At 43.0% G+C, this 21,705-nt stretch overlaps 1 protein-coding gene across 2 annotated transcripts in view; it reads left to right on the top strand.

Moving 5' to 3' along the window:
• The window catches only part of nlgn2a (neuroligin 2a), a 239,201-nt gene extending 220,060 nt beyond the window's left edge, over positions 1-19,141 (top strand). For both annotated transcript variants that reach the window (XM_033610424.2, XM_033610423.2), the window contains 5 exons: positions 7,250-7,435; positions 12,861-13,126; positions 14,836-14,989; positions 16,014-16,380; positions 16,627-19,141. In XM_033610424.2, coding sequence (XP_033466315.1) covers positions 7,250-7,435; positions 12,861-13,126; positions 14,836-14,989; positions 16,014-16,380; positions 16,627-17,461 — 1,808 coding nt within the window. In that variant the 3' untranslated portion in view covers positions 17,462-19,141. The remainder of the gene's footprint in view (positions 1-7,249; positions 7,436-12,860; positions 13,127-14,835; positions 14,990-16,013; positions 16,381-16,626) is intronic.
• Positions 19,142-21,705: the final 2,564 nt, after the last annotated feature.

The following is a 21,705-nucleotide window of genomic DNA, read 5'->3' as shown; positions in this document are numbered from 1 at the left end:
CAAGCACATTGGTTCTTTAAGAATAATGTAATAATAATAATAGACAATAATAATATCATGGCTCTGATGACACATAAAAAGACTCATTGCTGCTTCATTGCAGGATAGATGCACAAAAATTTGTGATTGGACAAAATAAACAGAAAAAAATGTCTGTGTGGGCGCTTGCATGAATGTGGGCGCTTGCATGAATGTTTGAATGAATATGTTTGAGTGAATATACATAGTCTTTGTGTGTCCTGTTTACATGTGTGACAGGGACAGAGAAGATGAGAGTATGTATTTGCATTATTGCTATCATGGTGTGCTCACATGTATACGTGTTGTGTGCGTCTGTTTCTGTGTGTGTGTGTGTGTGTGTGGAAGAGAGAGGGAGGTGGAGAGAAAAGGAGGCAGTCTTCTCTGTAGTGTCAGCCTTTGATCAGTGTCCCTGTGTGTGTATATATCTGTGCGTGTGTGTGTGTGCGTGTGTGTGTGTGTGTGTGTGTGTGTGTGTGTGTGTGTGTATGCGTGTGTGAGCCAACCCCTGGTGTCTTGGAGGCAGATGAAACACTGTGCTTCTATCCGGGACTCACAGAACACCCACTATCCTTCTCTCCTTCTCCTTTACTCTCTCTCTCTCTTTCTCCCTTACCCCCTCTAACCACCATTCCTTACCACAGCCATTTTAAAGGCTATTCATGTAGAGCCGTGCTTTCATCTTGCATTGCAGCGTTTTAACCAGCTCCTCTTTTTTTTTTTTTTTTTTTTTTTTTCCCGAGCCTTTTATCAGATTATAGAGGAAGAGGAGGACGGGTGAAGTGGCCCGCTGTTGTACACTGACTCGCAGTCAGATGGACGCAGCATGAAGGTGCAGGAAAGACAATGGCTTTGGCTGTAACAAGATAACGTTAGGATCTCGGGTGTCTGCTGGCTCTGTGTAGCCCAGATCAGTCATTTCTGCATTTTGATGTCCCACCAGCAAAGTGCACATTTTTTAAAAGAATGGTAACTAAAGAGCAAAACATAGTAATAGACCATTTTCCTTCATAAACTGGAACAATGATGATGAAAAAGCGAGTTTCATATTTTCCCCGTGTTAATATCTGGACTTTATACAAAGACTGCTCCCATATTTTGTGCAAGAATCTACGCAGACATAGAAGTATTGCTATGTATTACATTAATTAGCCTTATTAATGACCTTATAGGCATAATTGATTATATTTAATATATCGTGATTACAGTTGGGCATTAGGCAGCTTATTTGTCGTGTGTTCGTGCTCGGCTTAATTAATGCACTCAAACGTGCAGCCTATTCGTGTGTTTTTGTGGAGTTTAAAGAGCAGCACAAAACTAGTGAAGGCATGATGTGCTCACTGATACGTGCTTCAATCCCTTTTGTTTTTGTGGAGCATGTGAGATTATACTTATTGATTGAATTTGGTTGTATTTGCAGGATGAGGAGAGAAATTGATGGGTAATATTGTGAACGTCAGTGGATAAAAGCCTTTTCCATAAGGGCTGCATCGCAGGCAGACAGTGGCAGTTATTTCCGCTCAATTAAAATTGTAAATTCAGTCTAAACGTGTATGCATAAAAGGGTGATCAGGCAATCTTCTCATGTTCAGTAAATGCTATCTTGAAGGTCCAGTGTAGGATTTAGGGTGATATATTGGCAGAAATTAAATATAAGAGGTGTGTTTTCTTTTGTGTATACTCACCTAATAATAAGAATCTGTTTTTCTTACCATAGAATGAACTGTTTATATCTATATAGGGAGTGGGCCTTTGTCTACAGAAATTGCCATGTTGCATCGCTATGTTTCTACAGTAGCCCAGAACAGACAAACCAAACACTGGCTCTAGATAGGGCCTTTCATGTTTTTTTTATTATCACATCAGCCACCGTAGTTAGGAGCCCCTCAGCAATGAGAGCATCGGTAAAACACTTTTTTCTTTTTGACAAGTAGCCAATTCAGCTCCCAATAAAAGCCTAACCTGAAAATCTGGATCTTAAGTTATAAGAGAAAGAAGGTGAGCACACATTAGCAGATGGTAGGCCAGAAGCCCGTCTCCAACATCCCAAACAGCATCAGAGAAACCTTGGTTTGTAACGTGAAACTGCTTTAGTTAGTGTTTTTGCCGGTTTAAATCTCAGGGTCCTTTTTCTTTTGTTTGGAGAGGAAGAGACTTCTGTGGATAATTTGGCAATCCTGCAATCCTCACTGCTGGATGCCACTAACCCCCCCTAAATCTAATACACTGTTCCTTTAATCATTATCTTACTATCTTACTATATCATGACGAAAACTCTGTGTGTGTGTGTGTGTGTGTGTGTGTGTGTGTGTGGGTGGGTGTGTCTGTTCCACGTTTTTCTCCTCACTGACTTGGTCAATCCATGTGAAATTTGGCACAGTGGTAGAGGGTCATGGGAGGATGCGCATGAAGCAATATTACATCAATTGGCCAAAGGGGGGCGCTATAGCAACAGATTAAAATTGCAAACTTTGAATGGGCATATCTCATGCCCTGTATGTTGTAGAGACATGAAACTTTGCACAGAGATGCCTCTCCTCATGAGGAACAAATTTGCCTTAGAACCCATAACTTTCGGTTGTATAGATTTTCCGCCATTTTGAATTTTCTGAAAAACACTTAAAATCGATCTCTTCCTAGGGAGTTTGACCAATCTGCATGAAACTCGGTGAACATAATCTAGGGACCAATATCTAAAGTTCCCTCTTGGCAAGTTGGAAAACTTACTAAAACTGAGCTTCTATAAGGCAATGAATATTGCGGAGGGCGTGGCTCGTCACATAAAGGTGTATAACATCTCAAGGGTTTCACCGATCACCACGCAACTTTGTAGGCATATGACCACACATAATCTGAGGGGACCCCTCCATTATTGACCCAATCAAACAAAATGGGGGTGCTAGAGAGCTAATTTCTTATCTAGGCCTAACCGCCATATCGATTTTTACTAAACTTGGTAGATATGTAGAACAGGACGCCTCAAGGTGACAGGAGAAATTGAACTCTAATTGGCAACTGGGTTAAAAATGGCTAAAATGCAACCGATCGCTGTGGCTCCCCCTGTGGCCAAATGTTGTTGTTTTTATCCCATTTTTGGTATGACGAAGTCATGGTATGCTGTACATAATCACGGAAACTGTCAGTGTGTCATTCTGTCAGTCAGTCAGTCAGTCATTCTACAAATAAAGCAATCCTATCAAATTCACAAAAACCCTGTCTGAATACATTGCTCTTCTTAATGGGTTCAGTTGAATATTTAATCTGCAATTTCATATGACCTGTATCCCAAACACACACTGTGTGTACGTGGGCAACTGTGCACGCAGTGGATATGGACTAGTTTCTAATAATTTCACATTTTTCTCACTGTTATAATAATTCAGTGTTAAGCCACAGTTGCAGCTTCTAGATATTTATGCCATAATTGCATGCACCAGCCTTTGTGTATTTTATTGTTCTGCGTTTCAGTGTTGAAACAAATGTAATATTCCTACAATATTCAGAGAGAGTGAAGGTTGTTCTTGATAAATATCCTGAAAGGAACAAAGAAATAGATGTGTTGTAAAGTCAGACATGCTTGTGACTTCCTATTGGGTCTAATAGGAAATCTTGACAAAACATCTTGATAACACCAATTAGGCATCCAAAGCAGACAACATACTGTCTGTTTGTGTTTCAGTGGATCCAGGCATTTAGCTGTATACAAGTGATTAACCTCTACTGTACAGGCTTAATGGATGACCTTTCCAGTGCACCTGTCTTTAATAAAGCTCTAATTAGGAGTCCCATTAGGATCTGAGAGGCTGCCAGTTAATAGGTACTTAAACAGAAAAGACTTAGGTCTTTGGTGGAACAATCGAAGATACTCAGCAGTAATCATGAGAGGCAAATGTCAGCTAACAAGAGAAAAGGTGAGCTATTATTACAGTGCTCCAATGAATGACCAGTTGTCTAACAGAAACACTCTGAGGAACGTTCAGTACGCTGTCAATCTGCAAGGGAAATTCAAACTTGTAAACCCCTTGAACAAGCATTACAATGAAGAAACTGACCTAATTCAACACAGTGAGCCTCACTTACAAACGTTTTATGCACAAATCTGAGATTCATCAGTGTTTTCTTACCTAAATTTGTTCGTACTCCAATTTTAAACAGACCATATGTCTGAACAAATGATGAAAACCTGGCTGTCCCAGAAAAAGTAAAAACACACCTTTTAAGTAGTCTCGCTCACCAGACCTTTCTCAAGAAAAGAAAGGTCTGGCTGGGCCGACTCTCACTTTAAGAATGGAGAAAAAAACACCCCGGCTGCTTGTATTTCTTTCAACCAATCACAATCGTTCTGGGCGGTGCCACAGCAACGGTGTGCTTGCAAAAATATTGCCAGGGGGAAACAGGTTTTGGTGTAACATGCCCACAAAAATATCACCTACAGGACGCAAACCATGGCAGAAAAATGGCTACATCCCCGCAAGATCAAACACCGCAAAAGTTAGTAAAGGACGTGTTGAAAACGGTTAAAAACTGCTACACAACCAGAGGTAGGGCGGGACTTCAGCAGGTGGCTCATTCCGCCCAATGAGAGGCTGATCTATGCAGCGAACTTCCGCCCACTCAGACTACCTTTTAAGTAAATGCATAGCATATTAAAATCACATTCATTAAAAAAAGAATTCAAAAGACAACAATATTTAAATCTGTTAATTTACTAATGCATGCACTTATTTGTTGCCTTTCTATCCTCGTCAATAATTGTCATAATTAAAATATTCGACTATAAGACAGAGTGTCCCAGTCCTAGCTTACAGCGGAGTATATCAGGATGTCTATATTGAAATATAACAGGTTTGGTTTTCATAGTTTTTATTGGATCTGCCTGTACTTATGGGCTCTACCATCAATTCTTAGTGCCATTAAATTATTATTAATATACAGGCATATAGGGTACATGCACGATTCTGATCTACCAAGCAGGTGCTCAGATAGCATAACTTACAAACTAACATCCGCAGAGACCGATATAAGATGTTTGAAGAGAGTGACTGAGAGCTCATCAGCTGTTGCTGACTGCGGAGATAATTACGGACATTCACTGATATGCGCGCAGAAGCAGCTTCACTGCTGTCTCCATGATGCACCTCTAGGCAAACATATTACCCTCGTAGAGAAGAGGGCGCATGGCAGTATGCTTATTGCAGATAGCGGGCAGACGCCTGTCAGTTAAGAATGAGTTTTGATTTACTAACATAGTCACAGTGGTAAAAACAAAATCGGCCGGTGCACATGTCATGAATTTTGCTATGTAATTTTGCATGCTCACTTATTTTATGTGCAGAGTAAGAACATTTCTATGCACATATTAGTGAATGAGGCCCAATAAGATCAGACAAAGCACTGAACAAATAATTCTGTACTAACAGTGCCATATTACATTCAAATGAAGGTTCTGCCTTTTAAATCTCACAACAAGGTGCATGTAGAAATGGAAAGGAACTCCCATTTATCAATTCATTCCTATCTTTTCCTTTACGGTTTTTGGCATTTTAAAGTATTAAAGGATATGGCAGATAATGCATTTGTTGGGGACAACCTTCGGCTAGGGATTAATACACTTTTGGGATTCAAAACGGTGTACGGGGGATTCGCTCAAAATGAACCTTAGTGCTAGCCTGTCATGATAATTACGTTATCAACTTATCGTACAATATGTTGACAGGACCTTGATCATTTTTGCTGACCACGATATTGCTTGTTGTGTTTATGCCAACATAATACCAGAATAACAGCAGGGTTTTCCCATCCATTAAAAAAAGTCTGTTGTTCTTAGTTTTACCCCCCACAACTTCATCCTCCACTCCATAACTCCACTAGCACACTGCCCAGTTCCCAAGCCGTCCCTCCATGGTAACAAACTGCAGCACGCCGGCTGGGTTATAGAGGTAACTGCGGTATCCCCAGTGCTTTGCTATGCTTGTCTGTTAATCACAAGAGGCAGCACTTGGTTTTGTTTTTGTCGGCCAAATTTTGCTTTACGTCTGAAATTGAGAGTTTTGGCTACTCTTATAAAAGAACTATACCTTTATGTGTGCTTTCCTATACATTTTAACAGGATTTAAGTACTTTTGTAAAATCATGTCGGATATTTTTTGTATTCCAATCCAATGTCTGAATATTCTTAAGAATTTATAGGTCTTTGCTCTTTGAGGTGCATATCATGCTGTTATATTATCATTATATCAGTGGCATGAAATGGTCTCAAAATGACAATAATATTGTTATTTACAATCATTTCTGTGAAAATATATCATTCAACAAAAGAAGTTATTGTTACAGGCCTATACAGTGCCCATGTTTATTTTGATGATACCATATTGGTTTCTCGTACATAGACCTTTTTGACCATTTTGACATGTCACTGTAGAAAAAGCAAAGGTGTAAATAATAATATTGATGATGCCTGAATTCCATTTAGTTGCTTCAGTTTCAGGGTCCTGATATGGTGCATGCTGGCTCACCTTCACACTGTCATGGCTTACTTGGACACTTACATAGCAACCATTAATGTTATTAGTAATACCTGTGCCTTTTCTTCTGTAAAAAGAAGTCTCAAAATGTCATGCTACAACAATTGTGATGAATAACATTTGTTTGCTGCGGAAAAAGAAAATAAAAAAGAAAGACATTGTACAATCCTAGATTCCAAGCACGATGTGTCATCACTTGTAATCCATTTATGGGTGTGTGATTCAGATTAGGGTCACCTATATTTCGGGGAGTGCAGGCAGCTGTACTGTAAGTGGCTTTCTGTAAAAGTCCCTGCTCAATGCCATTAGACAGAGTAAACGTCATTAAGAGAGGAGCTGAAAAAGCAATTTCGTCTCTCACTCCCTTTGCTTTCTCTGTGTGCCGTCTGCAACGACGGTGTTGCAAACACACACATGCACGCACACACTCAAACACATACACACTTGTTCTCTTGCAATTCCCTCTCAGTCAGAAGCTGATTTACTGGCCAAAGTCGAGAACATTTGCCAAACAGGTACTAAATAATAAAGGTACTGATTCTAACGTCATCTTGTCTCTCTCTCTTTACTCTTCTCTCATCTCTGTATCCCCTTTCCCTCTCTACGTCCTCCTTTGTTGTTTTCCCACCTGTCCTTATCCATATCCTCTGTTAAATATCCCCCCTTACCTTCATCCTACATCCAACTTTGTTCATACAAATATCCAGGCTTCCTCAGTACCGGTGATCAGTCTGCTAAGGGGAACTACGGTCTGCTGGACCAGATTCAGGCCCTGCGTTGGCTCAATGAGAACATAGGCCACTTTGGTGGAGACCCAGAGAGGATCACCATCTTCGGCTCCGGAGCTGGGGCATCCTGTGTCAATCTCCTCATCCTCTCACACCACTCGGAGGGTAATGAAAGACTTGATTGTATTGTGTTGTGAATCTGTTTTTCCTCATATGTCACCTTACCATTCACTCTGGTTTGGTTTATGTTTTCGGGATGTCTGTCCATATGTACGTACGTCTGTCCGGTTGTTGTAAATGAAATATCTCAAGAACGCCTTGAGGGAATTTCTTCAAATTTGGTACAAACATCCACTTGCACTCAAGGATGAACTGATTAGAATTTGGTGGTCAAAAGTAAAGGTTGCTGTGACCTCACAAAACATGTTTATGGCCTTAACTCAAGACTTCATACACTGTTTATGGCAAAATCATGCAAATGTCTTTGAATACAATGATAGAGTGATGACATTTTATATCAAAAGGTCGAAGGTCAACTTTACGGTGACGTCAGTTTAAAACAAAAAAAAAAAACACTTTTCTGGTCATTATTCACTGCCATAATTCAGGGGAGATGGATACTGAATTGATGATACTAATTTTGGGTTTCCATCTTTAAACTGTGCTGATTGTATAGATCCTCTATGCTGCCAGGTGTAAGATATCCACATTTAAGAATTTGCAGCTTCTTTCCAGCAACATCCACATTTGAAACATTGTCTACTGTCATGGCTGCATGAGTCTGGACAGACATGGATGTAAACTGTAACTGCAACTTGACTGGTTCGCAGAGGCAAACAACCTTGAGGTGGTAATTCTAGTATAAAAGAAAAACTCCCAAGCAAAATGAACCCACTGGTCATATTTTTTTTCTTTTTTTGATTTATGATATCCTAGATCCAGCCCTGTGAATGACTCATCATCCACAAATTTGTTGACAAATTGGTTGTGGCTGCTTACGTGAATGCCACATGATCCATTAATGGTTTCAGTCCTCAGCTTAGATCATTCCTCGCTAATCCCTGAATAGCCACAAAGCATATTTACAAACCACCTCAGTGTGTTTGTTTTATATATTTGCTAGAAACAGATGGCGATGTACACCTGCATGCCCAATTCAACCTTTCAGCCAAAAATGTACATTTCTGTATTTGTTACTGGAATTGCTTGTGTTATGCTCAGTTTAGTTTTTTTTACCTTTGTTTGTCCTTTGGTGACCCATGTAAATATAATTATAGCAGCAAGGCCTTGCTGTGGTCAGCTGGAAACTCAGCTAGCAGCATCCAGCCCAGAAATCGTTAAGTCCTGTAATGTTCACTTGACACCTCTATCCTCAAAGGAAAACCCTGCTTATCCTTTGAACTGAAGAATTTAAGCAGTCATGTGGCTAATGAGCGAGTCCAGGTTTGATCCCTGTTATGTCACTCATGTCTGTGGAGGATAAATGACACTGGAGCTCCACCATTACCCCACATTACCTGACTTGGCGAGGCGAGCGCTCCTGGCTCTGTTAACGGACCAGTGCTCTGCAGCATAGACGCTCTACCTCAGTCAAAAACCTACATCCACCTGACCTCATGCTCCCCATTACCAACAACACACCCCGAGGGCTAAGTGTTAACATTGCACCACCAAAAGAGAGAGGCCTACGGACCAATTGACTTTGATCTGAATTGAGATCAGTGCGGCTGACGACCCGCAGCCAAGCGGTCACGCAGTCGCCGCCTTTGATCATGCTGTTCTTGAAGCTGTCCTCCTCCGATCGTAACTTCTCTGTTCTCCGCGCTGCTCGAGGACTCTCCCTCAATATCTCTCTCCTCTGTTCATTTTCCGTCTCACACACACAAACCGCAAAGGACAGAAACAGGGAAGAAATGGTGGGTGAAAGGAAAGAGAGATTAGAGGGAGCGTGTTCACACAACCACACATCTGTTTCAATCACCGCTCTGTGTGTTTGTGTGTATGTGTGAAGCACCAAGCAGACGTCTGACACGGCTTTAACTTTGACTCATGCTGTCTGTGTAGATGTGCCTTGAGAACAAATGTGTCCTCAAAGCTGGAGTGAGCATGTGTGTACCGCTGCCATGTCACTGTGTCCATTTAACACAACCTCTATAATTACCACTGATGTCTGTTAACCCTCCACATTAACCCAGGCACACCCAACCTTTTTTCCCCTCATTGGCAGGTGACCTACTTACCAGTTAGAAACCTCCCGAGACCCCAATTATAATACATTTATATGATAACAGTGAGTACAAAGTGCGTGTGAATTGTATATAGTGCAAAAAGAAAGAATTAAAATCAGGGGAAAATGGAAAATACTACAGTTGAAGTCCCGTGTAGAGGAATGGTATTGCAAAACATTAAAGGTCTAGTGTGTAGGATTGAGTGGCATCTAGCTGCTGAGGTTAGAGATTGCAGCCAATTGAATCTTTTTTCTAGGCTACTGTATTCCATTTCTGCCAATAAATCCCCCTAAATCTTACACACTGGCCTCGCTTAGCACAAAGGCAGGAAGCAGAAGTAAACAGCTAGCCTGGCTTTCTTCAAAGTGCGAACATACACTTACCACATCTCGTGAAACGCTAAATACCTCCCAGCTCCAGGTCTGTACTTTAAAGGTGTGGACACACCAAACCGACATCAAAGAATTAACGGCGACGAAAGCCAACTGTTGCGTCATGTACGTCGCATCACGTCGCCCTGTGTCAGTTGCATTTCAACACACTACACGGACTACATCTGACGGCCAAGTGGCACGTACGTTCTGCGCCTGCGTGAGAGAGAGCGGAGTGACAGAGTGATACATCCTGACAGCCGAGGTGTTACCTATCTGTGCAGCTGAGCACCGCAGCACCTTCACGGACTATTACATCCAGACGGTCTCGGTGTTTCCTCCGCAGGCTCCATTTCACTCAGCTGCCCGATAAACCCGCTGCTCCTTCCCACTTTAACCTGAATAACAAACCAGGGCTCGGTGCTCCGGTTGGATCCAAACGGAGAGCCGGGGCTAGCTGGGAAGCTAGCGGAGGCTAACTGGCTGTGCTTCCCTCTGGTCATGCTGCGGCCAACGCTAACGCTCCCAGCTAGCTCCGGTTTGTTATTCAGGTTAAAGTGGGAAGAAGCAGCAGGTCTGTCAGGCAGCTGAGTGAAGTGGAGCCTGAGGAGGAAGCACCGGTTAGCCCCGGTTTCACTACAGGCAGATTCACTCGCTACAGGGGCGAGGGCATAAAACCTAAACAGCTAATCAGAGTGATCTCTTTCACACACTGCAAAAACTAGGCCAACAGACACCGACAGACGCTCACCGACGGCTCGACTTTGGTCGATGGCCGACCATCAGCTTGGTGTGTCAGGGCCTTAAGGGATAGTTTGGATTTTATGGAGTGGTATTGTATGAAGTTCATAGTCAGTGTATTAGCTATAGTAGATGTCGGTCAGCGCGCCCCCAGTTTGGAGAAGCAGACTGGCAGTACCACCACCAGAGTTATGCGATGTGCTGCTATGGATGGGGGTCGGCAGCTTATTGTATTTCAGCCAAAAAAAGTCCCACCTCACGAAATCAGTGTCACTTAAAGTATATGCTATATTGAGAATATTTCCACCAATTATCTTGCTATGTTCAGATGGGGAAGCTGTTAACAGCTCTAGTTCCTCATCTATGCTCCCGTCAAAGCCACCAGACTCCATTGAGAAAAACAGTAATTTTAGCTTGCTGAACACAGGAGCTGCTGGTCTACTGCTGCCTCAGTCAGGGAGTTTGTGATATTGTGTGGCTTTACCCGTTTAAACACCAAATTCAAACAATAACACAAACAAACTGACTGATCAAGGCAGCAGTAGACCAGCTTGCTTAGCTTCCGTGTCGGTGCTTCTCCAGACAAGGGTGTGCCACCCACCATCTACTGTGAGTAATACACTGACTATGGATAAGTACCTCATACAAGTCCACTTCCAAAAATCTTAACTATCCCTTTAACATTTATACATGAGTGTGGTTGAAACCTTCTTATCTAACTGTCTGAAGTGATAAAGTGTATACTCTAAAATATTACATTCAAGTAGTTTTTAAATGGTTAGCAACTATTGACAGTCATTATAGTTTAATCATTAATTTTTCAGGAGAGCCCCCACTTTAGCAGCAGAGGGACCCTAACGGTTGGGAAAGCCTGTATTAACCCCTTGTCTCCTGTTCCTGACAACCAACCCCCCTCACACTGCCACCAGCCCATTCTCATGCGCCTTCTTTGTCATCACCCCATCATCATCATCATCGTCCTCGTCTTCATCGGCATCTAATGGTGTAACATCAGCCTTCTAGACGCCGCCTGTCTGTCATGCTCTCCCCCCTCTCCCTCTGCCAGGGATTCCAGGTAAGGAGTCTGTCATCCCCACCCTTAAGGGACACCAATCATGTCAACAACACAGCATCACAAATCAAGCCCGACAGAGGAGACGCACAGGATGGATGGCAGGATGGAAGTGGTAGACAGGGGGGAGAGAGGGGTTGTAAATGATACTGATATGATGAAGCGTAGGGGATATAGAGGGGAAGACAGTATCCATGGTATCCTGTGTTTAAAGGAAGAGAAGGGGAGGTATTAACATTGTTAAGGGAGGAGAAAAAGGACAGAAAATACTCTGACATGGCATATCAGAAAAGAGAAAAGCCAAATATAGGAAAGTACTGAGCAGGGAAGGCAAGAGGCTCTTAGGGAGTGACAAAGAAACTTATTCTGAAGATAAATGAAATAATACCTGTCTCCCACCTCTCTTTTAGTCCGTCCCTCCATCTCAATCGTTCTCTGTGCAGATTTGTAGGTATAGTTGTTTCCAAGCTACTTCTTAATATAATTGATTTCCCAGGGAAAGGGGGCTCTGCGGCCCTGCTTAATAATTAACTGACCAATCTTCAGCCCAGGAGAGGAAAGAGAAAGAAAAAAGGAGCGCAAGAGGAAACGAGTGAGGCAGGCGGCCTCTTAACGAGCCACTTGAGTGGTTCAAACAGCACAGGACAGGCAGAACTAAGGAGACAGAGAGAGACACAAAGAGGAAGAAACGCGGCCAGAGAGTCTGAGAGAAGAAACAGCAAGCACACGAACGAGGAAAATGGCTCTCTTGACGTCTCAGATGAGCTTATTCCCAGTCCTGTCTCTTTTTTTTGTTTGAGCTGCTGCATCATAGCATGCTCTATCTGAGATGCTTTGGGTCTGTAGTTCCCTCCTGTGTCTGCCAACTTTGCTCCGGCGAGAACGATAAGATGAAAAAAGTCAAAATTGGGAGGGTTTTTCTTATAAAGGGAAATTCTGAAAGTGGGGAAAGAGAAAGTGATATGTGATTTCCACATCAAGGAGTCTCTCTGAATCCTGTCCTACCCCAAACCTGGACTTCAGTCAGAAGTTCAGAGAGCTCCATCCTGCCTGCAAACATGCAAAAATTGGGGAAAATTCAAATGACATTTAGTGAGATAACCCAACCCTGTCTTTTGTCATATATAGCCCCTCATATAGTAATATAAATACCCCATCTTATCCATCTGTCCTCTCAGGTCTGTTCCACAGGGCCATAGCCCAGAGTGGAACTGCCATCTCCAGCTGGTCAGTCAACTACCAGCCCCTCAAGTACACCAAAATCCTGGCCCGCAAGGTGGGCTGCACCTATTCAGAGACAGCCGACCTGGTCGACTGCCTGAGGCGCAAGAACTTCAGGGAGCTGGTGGACCAGGACATCCAGCCAGCTCGATACCACATCGCCTTTGGCCCCGTGGTGGACGGAGACGTGGTGCCTGACGATCCTGAGATCCTCATGCAGCAGGTGACACCGCAGACACATTCTCTTTTATTAAGTGGAGTGATTTGAGCTGTGATGACACACCAGACAGAGAGAACATGAAGAACTTGTTGCAGTAAATGTGTGTGACCTTTCCACAGAGTTAGGGTCTGGTGGTGACATTTGCCAGCTGGTGTGAACTCACACCCTCAAATGCTGTAACACAGTGGAGCCGCAGTGTTGGTCATGTAAATTGCCTCTGTGGTGTATCCTTGACCCATTTTTTGCTTTGATCCTATACATGAAAAGCATTGCAAACACTTTATCACAGGGTCATATCAGAGTTGTGAGCAGGTCAATGGAAGAGTCTCTGCTCAGCTTTGCTGGAATAATGTTTAGAGGCCCGAAGAGGCAAAATCATAAAGTATCTCACAAACACAAATAAAAGATAAGAAATAGTCCAAAAATAAACTTTTATCAAAAAGCTGAATTAGTTTTTTTCTTATTTCCTTTTTTTTTATCACTTGATATTTATTGTTGTGACCTCCTGGTTTGGACTCTAAAGGACAGTTCACACCAAAAACAATAACAATTTGAGTGTCCACACTGATGAGTGATAACATTCTACAAACACGGACATGCTGCGTGCTCCAGTTGTGACGCCCTGTGAATTTAGATAGATTTTGATTGGCTGTAAGCGTTTCTATCGTTCATCAAATCGCTCTAAAAATGATCTTACAATAGTGTACGCCACCGGCGTTGTGGTGCAAACTCCGCCATCCACTTGAGTTAGACCCATTTTTAAAATGTCATAATTGTAGTAATCGTCCTTGGTGTGGACACAGTACAGCCACAAGTCATGTCACATTTTACATGCACATGACTGATGATGATGTCTTGCTTTGCCAAGTTTCAGCTAGCTTTGTGTCATAACAATGTGGGTATTAGGTGTAAATGAAGTGTGGTAAACTTCCCTCCATCTTATCAGCGCCCAGATCTCTCAACTGTCAACTCAAATTTAAGGCTTTTAGGGCTCAAACTATAGATTTTGCTTCTGCATTTTCATATGCAGACACTAAGAGTAAGCAGATCAAAAAAGAGACCTGCCCCTTTGTTTCTGAAGCTCAAACTGTCATCAAACTGTAAAACAAGGCAGTGCTGATCATGTATAGCACGTATAGCACGTGATGGCATGTATATGTCACCCACCAGTGGGATCATTTATTGGTCCACTACAACACAGTATATTCTGGGGTTTTGTAGGTTTTCTGCCTCATGAGTAAAAGTGAAATACTTCTTTAATTTAACTCACATAAAAGGAAGAAAATGTTGTGCATTAATTGACACTGTAGAGTTTAAAAACTCCACAAGATCAGCACTTACATGTTTTTGTAGAACTTATGTTTACTGTCTTTTAATGGAAGAAATCTAACATATTTAAGAATAATATATGGCAGCATTAAAACTGAAAACTAAATTTCTTGTCCCTGTCTCTTACAATAGCGTAGTGGTGGTCCCACAACACAAGCGTCACATTAATACAAAGAAAGTACATTTCCTCTTAAATATCACCTACAAAATACAAATGAAGGTGATTTGACTTTACAGATTTAACACAAAACAAAATTGTATTCAGCAGCGTTCATGGTTGTAGTGACTATAGATCAGCAACATGCACTGAAAGAGACTGAAAACCCATCCTTTTGAGCACTAGTTCAACACTCACACCTGTTCTTCCATCATTGCACCACCAGGGGGAGTTCCTCAACTATGACATCCTAATTGGAGTGAACCAAGGAGAGGGGCTGAAGTTTGTGGACGACAGCGAGGACAACGACGGCATCTCAGCCGCAGCATTCGACTACACTATCTCCAACTTTGTCGACAACCTCTATGGCTACCCTGAGGGTGAGCAAAGTCAACATTATACCCTTTTCAGGCTGTAATGTCCTCTAATTATGTCATCTACCGCCTCTCAGATGACAGACCTTTGTAGTGTCATTGTTGTTTATGCTTATTAGAAGCCACATTAGATGAAATCTTCCTGGGTTACACACACACACACACACACACACACACACACACACACACAAGACAGATATAGATTCTCACAATAGAACATAGTTATCAAAGTAAAGAGCATGAATTATTATCACAATACAATAATGAGCTATACAGATGATATAATAGGATAAATATGTTCTGATGTCTGAGCTAGATGTGACATTAAACACGATAAAAAAAGAGTTATTTTACCTTTTTCTCCCACAAAAAGTACATCAACAGCAATTTGTCCAAAACTACAGCTCCCAGTCAGAATACAAGTCTTAAAAACATTATGTGGACAAAGAATGAGAAAAGAGATCAAATGTGAGCCCAGGAAAGTCTATCAACTAAGACAGGCATACTAAAGAGATTGCCTATCAGCGAGATTATCTTTCACCATGGTGGGTCTGTGCTTTGGCCTTTGAGGCTCTGTGGGCACTAATGCCGTCTCTCATCATCCCCCAGGCAGCAGGCTCCCAATCACAATGCTGTTGTTCCTAACAGATCAGCCTGCAAACATCTCACAGCGGGCCACAGTCAAAATACAGACACATTTGGATAATGCAGTCACGCTTCCTCTCAAGTGCCTGTCACTCATTCTTCTCTGAGAGGCATATTCTCTTTTTTTGCCCTTTGTGTTGCTCAGTCAGTCCTTTCAGGTCCTCTGTCAACTGTATCTGTCTGTCTCACACATACAAACAAACAAACAAACACAGGTACTTATATTTTCCTCCACCCTCTGGTTTCACATCTCTTGACCACTCGCATCTCTCAAAATGCTCTATCTCTGTCATTACTTTCCTCTTAACTTATCACAATTTTCCCTTTTTTCCCCCTTACCCTTTTTTCTCCTATCCCTTCTCCCCTCCTGCGTCCTATCCTCCAGGCAAAGACATCCTGAGGGAGACCATTAAATTCATGTACACTGACTGGGCAGACAGGGACAATGGCGACATGCGAAGGAAGACCCTCTTAGCTCTGTTCACAGACCACCAGTGGGTGGCGCCGGCAGTGGCCACCGCCAAACTCCACGCCGAGTTTCAGTCTCCGGTTTACTTTTACACGTTCTACCACCACTGCCAGACCGAGACGCGACCGGAGTGGGCCGATGCTGCCCATGGAGACGAGATACCGTACGTGTTTGGCGTGCCCATGATCGGTGCTACAGATCTATTCCCATGCAACTTCTCGAAGAATGATGTGATGCTGAGCGCTGTGGTCATGACTTATTGGACCAACTTCGCCAAGACTGGGTAAGCTTTGCTGATAATTTTAGTATAAATTAACTAGTGTAGTGCCTCTTCAGTAGGAGACTTTTGTCAGTGGATTTTTAAAAAAGTTTAATACTCTTTTTTCACTTTGCTGTAAGTTCATCAAAAAGTTCTTCAAAAACTTTGAACACAAGGGTGCATTCAGTGTTTAGATGTCAATGCCATGAAGAAATGTTTGGACCTAATTATTAAAATCTTGACTAAGATGTCCCCTTTATCCTCCACTAGGGACCCCAACCTGCCAGTCCCTCAGGACACCAAGTTCATTCACACCAAGCCCAACCGCTTTGAGGAGGTCATCTGGACCAAGTTCAACTCGAAGGACAAGCAGTACCTCCACATTGGCTTAAAACCTCGTGTTAGAGACAACTACAGGGCCAACAAGGTGGCCTTCTGGCTGGAATTAGTCCCTCACCTCCATAGTCTGCATGAGGAGCTCTTCCCCACAACCACCCGCTCGCCACCAGGTGGTGACATAGGCACCCCCAGAACCAGGCCCAGAACACCAGGCCCTCGCAGCACTCGTCATCCCTACCCTACCTTCCCCTCTGATCCTGAGCCTGAGGGTTCAGAGCGTCCACACCAGGACCTCTTCCCTGGAGACACCCGGGACTACTCCACTGAGCTGAGTGTGACAGTCGCTGTGGGGGCATCGCTCCTCTTCCTCAACATCCTGGCCTTTGCCGCTCTGTACTATAAGCGTGACAAGCGGCATGAGATGCGACGCCACAGGTTGTCACCTCAGCGGGGCGGGCCTGCCAACGACCTGGCTCACAGCCAGGAGGAGGAGATCATGTCCCTGCAGATGAAGCACTCAGAGCACGACGCTCACCATGACATGGAACCACTCCGGCCCCACGACATCCTAAGGCCCGCCTGCCCGCCTGACTACACACTGGCCCTGCGCCGTGCCCCTGACGACGTGCCACTGATGACACCCAACACCATCACCATGATCCCCAGTACCATCACCAGCATGCAGCCTCTTCATGCCTTCAACACCTTCCCTTCCACTGGTCACAACAACACCCTGCCCCATCCCCACTCCACCACCAGGGTATAGTAGGGACTGGCCCAACACAGCGCCACCTAGGGACCAGAAAGACTGGCTCTGCCACTGATCTAGAACGGAGGCCTCTGGATGTGGGCCTTTGTTCTGTTCTCTTACTCTCTTGTTTCTCCAAAAACAACTCCACCTCCTCCATCATGTGCTGTCAAACTTAGCAGCTCCACTGGTGGCGTGTGGAGAAGCAACTGAACTGCACGGCAGCAGATGATCAGTGTGGGGGTGATTTAGATCTTTCAGAGATACTGTTTTCAAAGGTCTGCTGTTTCCAGACTAAAGCCCCCTGACATTTGTCAAAAGGACGAATGCTTTTCGCCCCTCGCAGTTTTGCCTTTTTTACTTTGGCTTTGTCTCTTTTTCTCTCCCTGGTGTGTTATGTGCATATATCGTTCTCTTTTCTACATCTGTGTCTTATCCCTGCTTTGTTGCTCTCATTCGACATGGGATTCTCTCCCTCTCCCAGTGCTCCTTTACTCCAAGGACTCGCAAACTACTGAGCTATAGGAGGGGGCATAGAGTACATACAGTAATCATATAGCTATGAAAACACTGATATCTGATACTTTCATTCTACCAGCATTCTTGGTGCCAAGTATGTACTACTGTGTTTGCTTTTCTCATCGAGGGAGAAAAAAAACCTAAAGAAAATTCTAGAGTATTCCTATTTACTGTCAATTAACAGATGCTGTGTGTTCTCATGACAAAAGTGCCAAACTGGCCCTCGATTGTGTTTTTTTTTTCTTTCTATCATCTTCTGTTTCTTTTTTCGGAGCATTTGTTTAATTGTTGTTTTTTGTGGAAAGAATTTTTGCTGAAAATATAGATATAGAGAAATGATATTATATATAGTTATATATAAATGTGTACAAAGGAGAAAGTATATAAATGGGTTTTCTCAGTGGGGATCTATGCATGAAATATTTTTAAAGATGATGACGGGGGAAAGGACACTGTATCTGTCAATGCACGTTTCCCAAATCTAATCAAACCATATCGGTCCACTCTGGATATTTTGGTTTTTGTTTTATCTTACAGAACAAGAACATCACAGAAAATCCTGCAGTAACCCAACAAAACCTCTTCACCTTCCAACACCTGTTTATTACAAAAAAAAGAGTCATTGCCATAAATCTCAGAAGATGTTGAACAACTGTGAACATGCTCTTCCATTCATTCTCTCCTAGATGATGTCACTCAGAGGTTTTTCTCCTACGTCAAGCCCATCATCCTACAGTAGCTACTTTTTCTTCCCGTCTTTATGGAGATGATCATTTTTTAGGGTACGTGAGGTGCCGAACCTGTTATTGTAGCTTGCCTGTACAGAATTATTTTTGTATTTCAGTAAGGGTGAGAAACAAAGCAGAGACAGGCAGCCTTTGCTCTTTTACGTACACCTTCCTTCTCCTGTCTGCACCCCTATTTCCAGCACATGCATATTCTGTTTGATGTGTGCCTGTGAGTCAAAGTGTGTGTGTGTGTGTGTGTGTGTGTGTGTGTGTGTGTGTGTGATATGAGAACTGCTCCACATGGGCGTAGGTGGGCCCTAATTAGACAGCAAAGAGATAGAGAGGCAGACAGGCAGGATCACCCCCATGGTAATAACTTAGACTCTAAAATGTGCTCCTTCCTTATGCGTATTCAAACACCTCCCTCTCTGTATCACCATCACTTACCCCCTCCCTTCCCCTCTCTCCGTCAGTACACTGGCTTGCTATTCAAGACTGACACCCATATTTCGGCGATCACCCGTGGTCAGCTCCCTGCTGTGACCACAAAACTCCAAAACTTTCACTGTGTCAGCTGCATTCTACACGATTTCAGACCTCGGTTCAGCTCTGCTATTATCCTCACATTCATGGGTTAGTTCACTAAGCTAGTGACCTTTTTTTGTGAGTTCGTTAGTTGTATATTAAACTCTAAGCACACTGAGGGTAACCGGTGGGCCTTCACGGCCTGCGGCGCAGAGCTGCAAAATGAAAAGGGGGCTCGGATCTCCTAAACAGGGTAAAAGCAACACAGTTGACAACTGCTCTTTTCTTTCGGGTGAGAATGTGCAGGCCTACAGCTCAGCGAAACCCCCCACCCCCCTTCTCCAATTCTCTGCTACAGATCTCAAACATGGATCATGAGTAATACAGTTAGGTGTTAACTAAACTGATTTGCTGTTGTTTGAGCCCACAGGAACACATGGTAGCCTACATCCAGTATGGGAGAAGTTAGTCACCGGTGCTGTCTTTGCTTGTGCTCTAGCTTTAGCCTGTTTGTTTGTTTGTTTGTTTTCTATTTTATTACTGCCTAATGGGGTGGTGGGGGAGGGCTGGAGGGGGAGAGATATACCTTGCTGCTCCTGTCAGAGATTTTGTAAGCCCACTGAAAGGGAAATGTGCACAATGTAAAACACAAAACAACAGACTTGGGTGTGCAGCAGGTGGATAAATGCTGTGGAAAAGACAATGGACAGAAGCGTGAGGAATGGTGCACGCTGTGGGAAAGAGACTCTGGGAAGAGACTGGAAAAAGACTTGCAGCCTTAAATGTAGAAATCGGAATCAAAAGAGAGGATTAACTGACCAATAGCAAAGTAGGACGTTCAAAGGCATGGCCATCTTTCTACCCACAATGTTTGCCAGGAGGATACCTTGCTCATCTGTCCTACGGAGGATCGGATATGTTTGATCAGACCCATATGAACCCTTTTGTACTCACTCCTGCAGATAAGGAGGCAGTGAGGGATTGTGAGGTGAACCTCACCACAACACAGCTACAATGACACCACCAGAGGTGAAAACAGAAACAAGGTATTTAGTTTGGTCTGTTCTTTTTCCCTGTCTATTTTATAAGCTAACACTGGAGGGCGCCCTTGTGACAGATTCACTGCAGGTCTGCCCACTCTGAGGAAACTGGATGTGTGACGAAAAATACCAAACTGGGTGGCAGGACAGAGACAGACACACAACATCTGGAAGAGGATCAAAACTGTACATTTTTAAGTGTAAGAATCAAACAGACAAAATATTTGTAAATATTAAGTTTCTTGTTTGTTTTTCCTTTTTTTCTTTTTTTTTTGAGTGAATGAATGAAATGCTTATTTTGTGACAACGTAAGACAACAGGTGCAGTTTGCAAAAAGAAAAAAAAAAAAGAAGAAAAAAAAGGCCATGAGCACGAGGTTAAAATCCATTCATGAGTTAAATATCATTTTTCATGCCATTTTGTTTGTTTTGTCTCATGTCGCCCATTATCGTGTGGGCATCCTGTAGCATCATGATTCCTCACCAGGAAAGTCACTGTAGCAGAAATTCATCTTCACTGCAGCCCCGACACAACAGAGGGCCTAAGATGCTGTAGTTAGCGTTTGCTATTTTCCAATGAATATATCATCTTAAAATTTGTAAAATATAGTTTAAGTCTGTGGTTTCATTGGGGTTTAAGTAGAGGGGCCAAATACTGCATTTCCTTTTTTTTTATTTATTTATTTTTTTTTAGTTCAAGCTTTATCAAACGTTTATTTTGAAATCTATCTCGTAATCCAACTGAACTCCTGATGAATTCAGAGTATCTATGGAAACATCTCAGAGGCTGAGAGCACTGATAAAAGCCAGCTAACTAATGTAGTGGTGGTGTAGGGAGGTGGCCTGTGATTCATGGTCACGACTTCCAAACTGAGACAGTAAACGCAAAGTGCAGCCAGTGAAATGTTGGCTCACTTCACATGTAGCAGTGTTTACATGTAGCCACTAAATCACATGTGGGACAGACGTGAGGGCTTTGATACCATAAGATGCCTCATAGAGTAATGAGATCACACAGGTGGTCCGTCTTTTTCCTTCCACACACTGTGTTGCATTGTGGTTTCAGCGGTTGCGTTGACCTTACGGTGATGTGATGTAGCAGTGAAGAGTTTCGTGTTCTAACCAGGTGAGAGGTGTACTTTCAGACTCTGAGCGTGTGTGTGTTTAACAGCGGAATCAGATCTGATGTATGTGGACACACACTTAGCCTCGTCTGTGTTATAAAGTTACTCACTGCAGCCCTTTGGTTCACACAGTTGGGGCTGGATTTGGGTTTATTCTTATTTCAACATGCCCAAACAACTGCAGTCAGCCAAGCTAATCAAAGTGACTTCAAATCACTGAAGCTAATTAGAGATCATGTGTCAGGTCAGTGGTGCATGGACGCACATGGTCAATACCCCACAATGGCAAAGAGTGACACACACACTCACATAAATCTCCAGCTTGGT

The sequence above is a fragment of the Epinephelus lanceolatus genome, chromosome 22 (genome assembly GCF_041903045.1).
Source record: "Epinephelus lanceolatus isolate andai-2023 chromosome 22, ASM4190304v1, whole genome shotgun sequence".
Classification (NCBI taxonomy): Eukaryota; Metazoa; Chordata; class Actinopteri; order Perciformes; family Serranidae; genus Epinephelus; species Epinephelus lanceolatus.
Note: the sequence above shows the minus strand (reverse complement) of the source record. Positions and strands in the feature narration are given on the sequence as shown.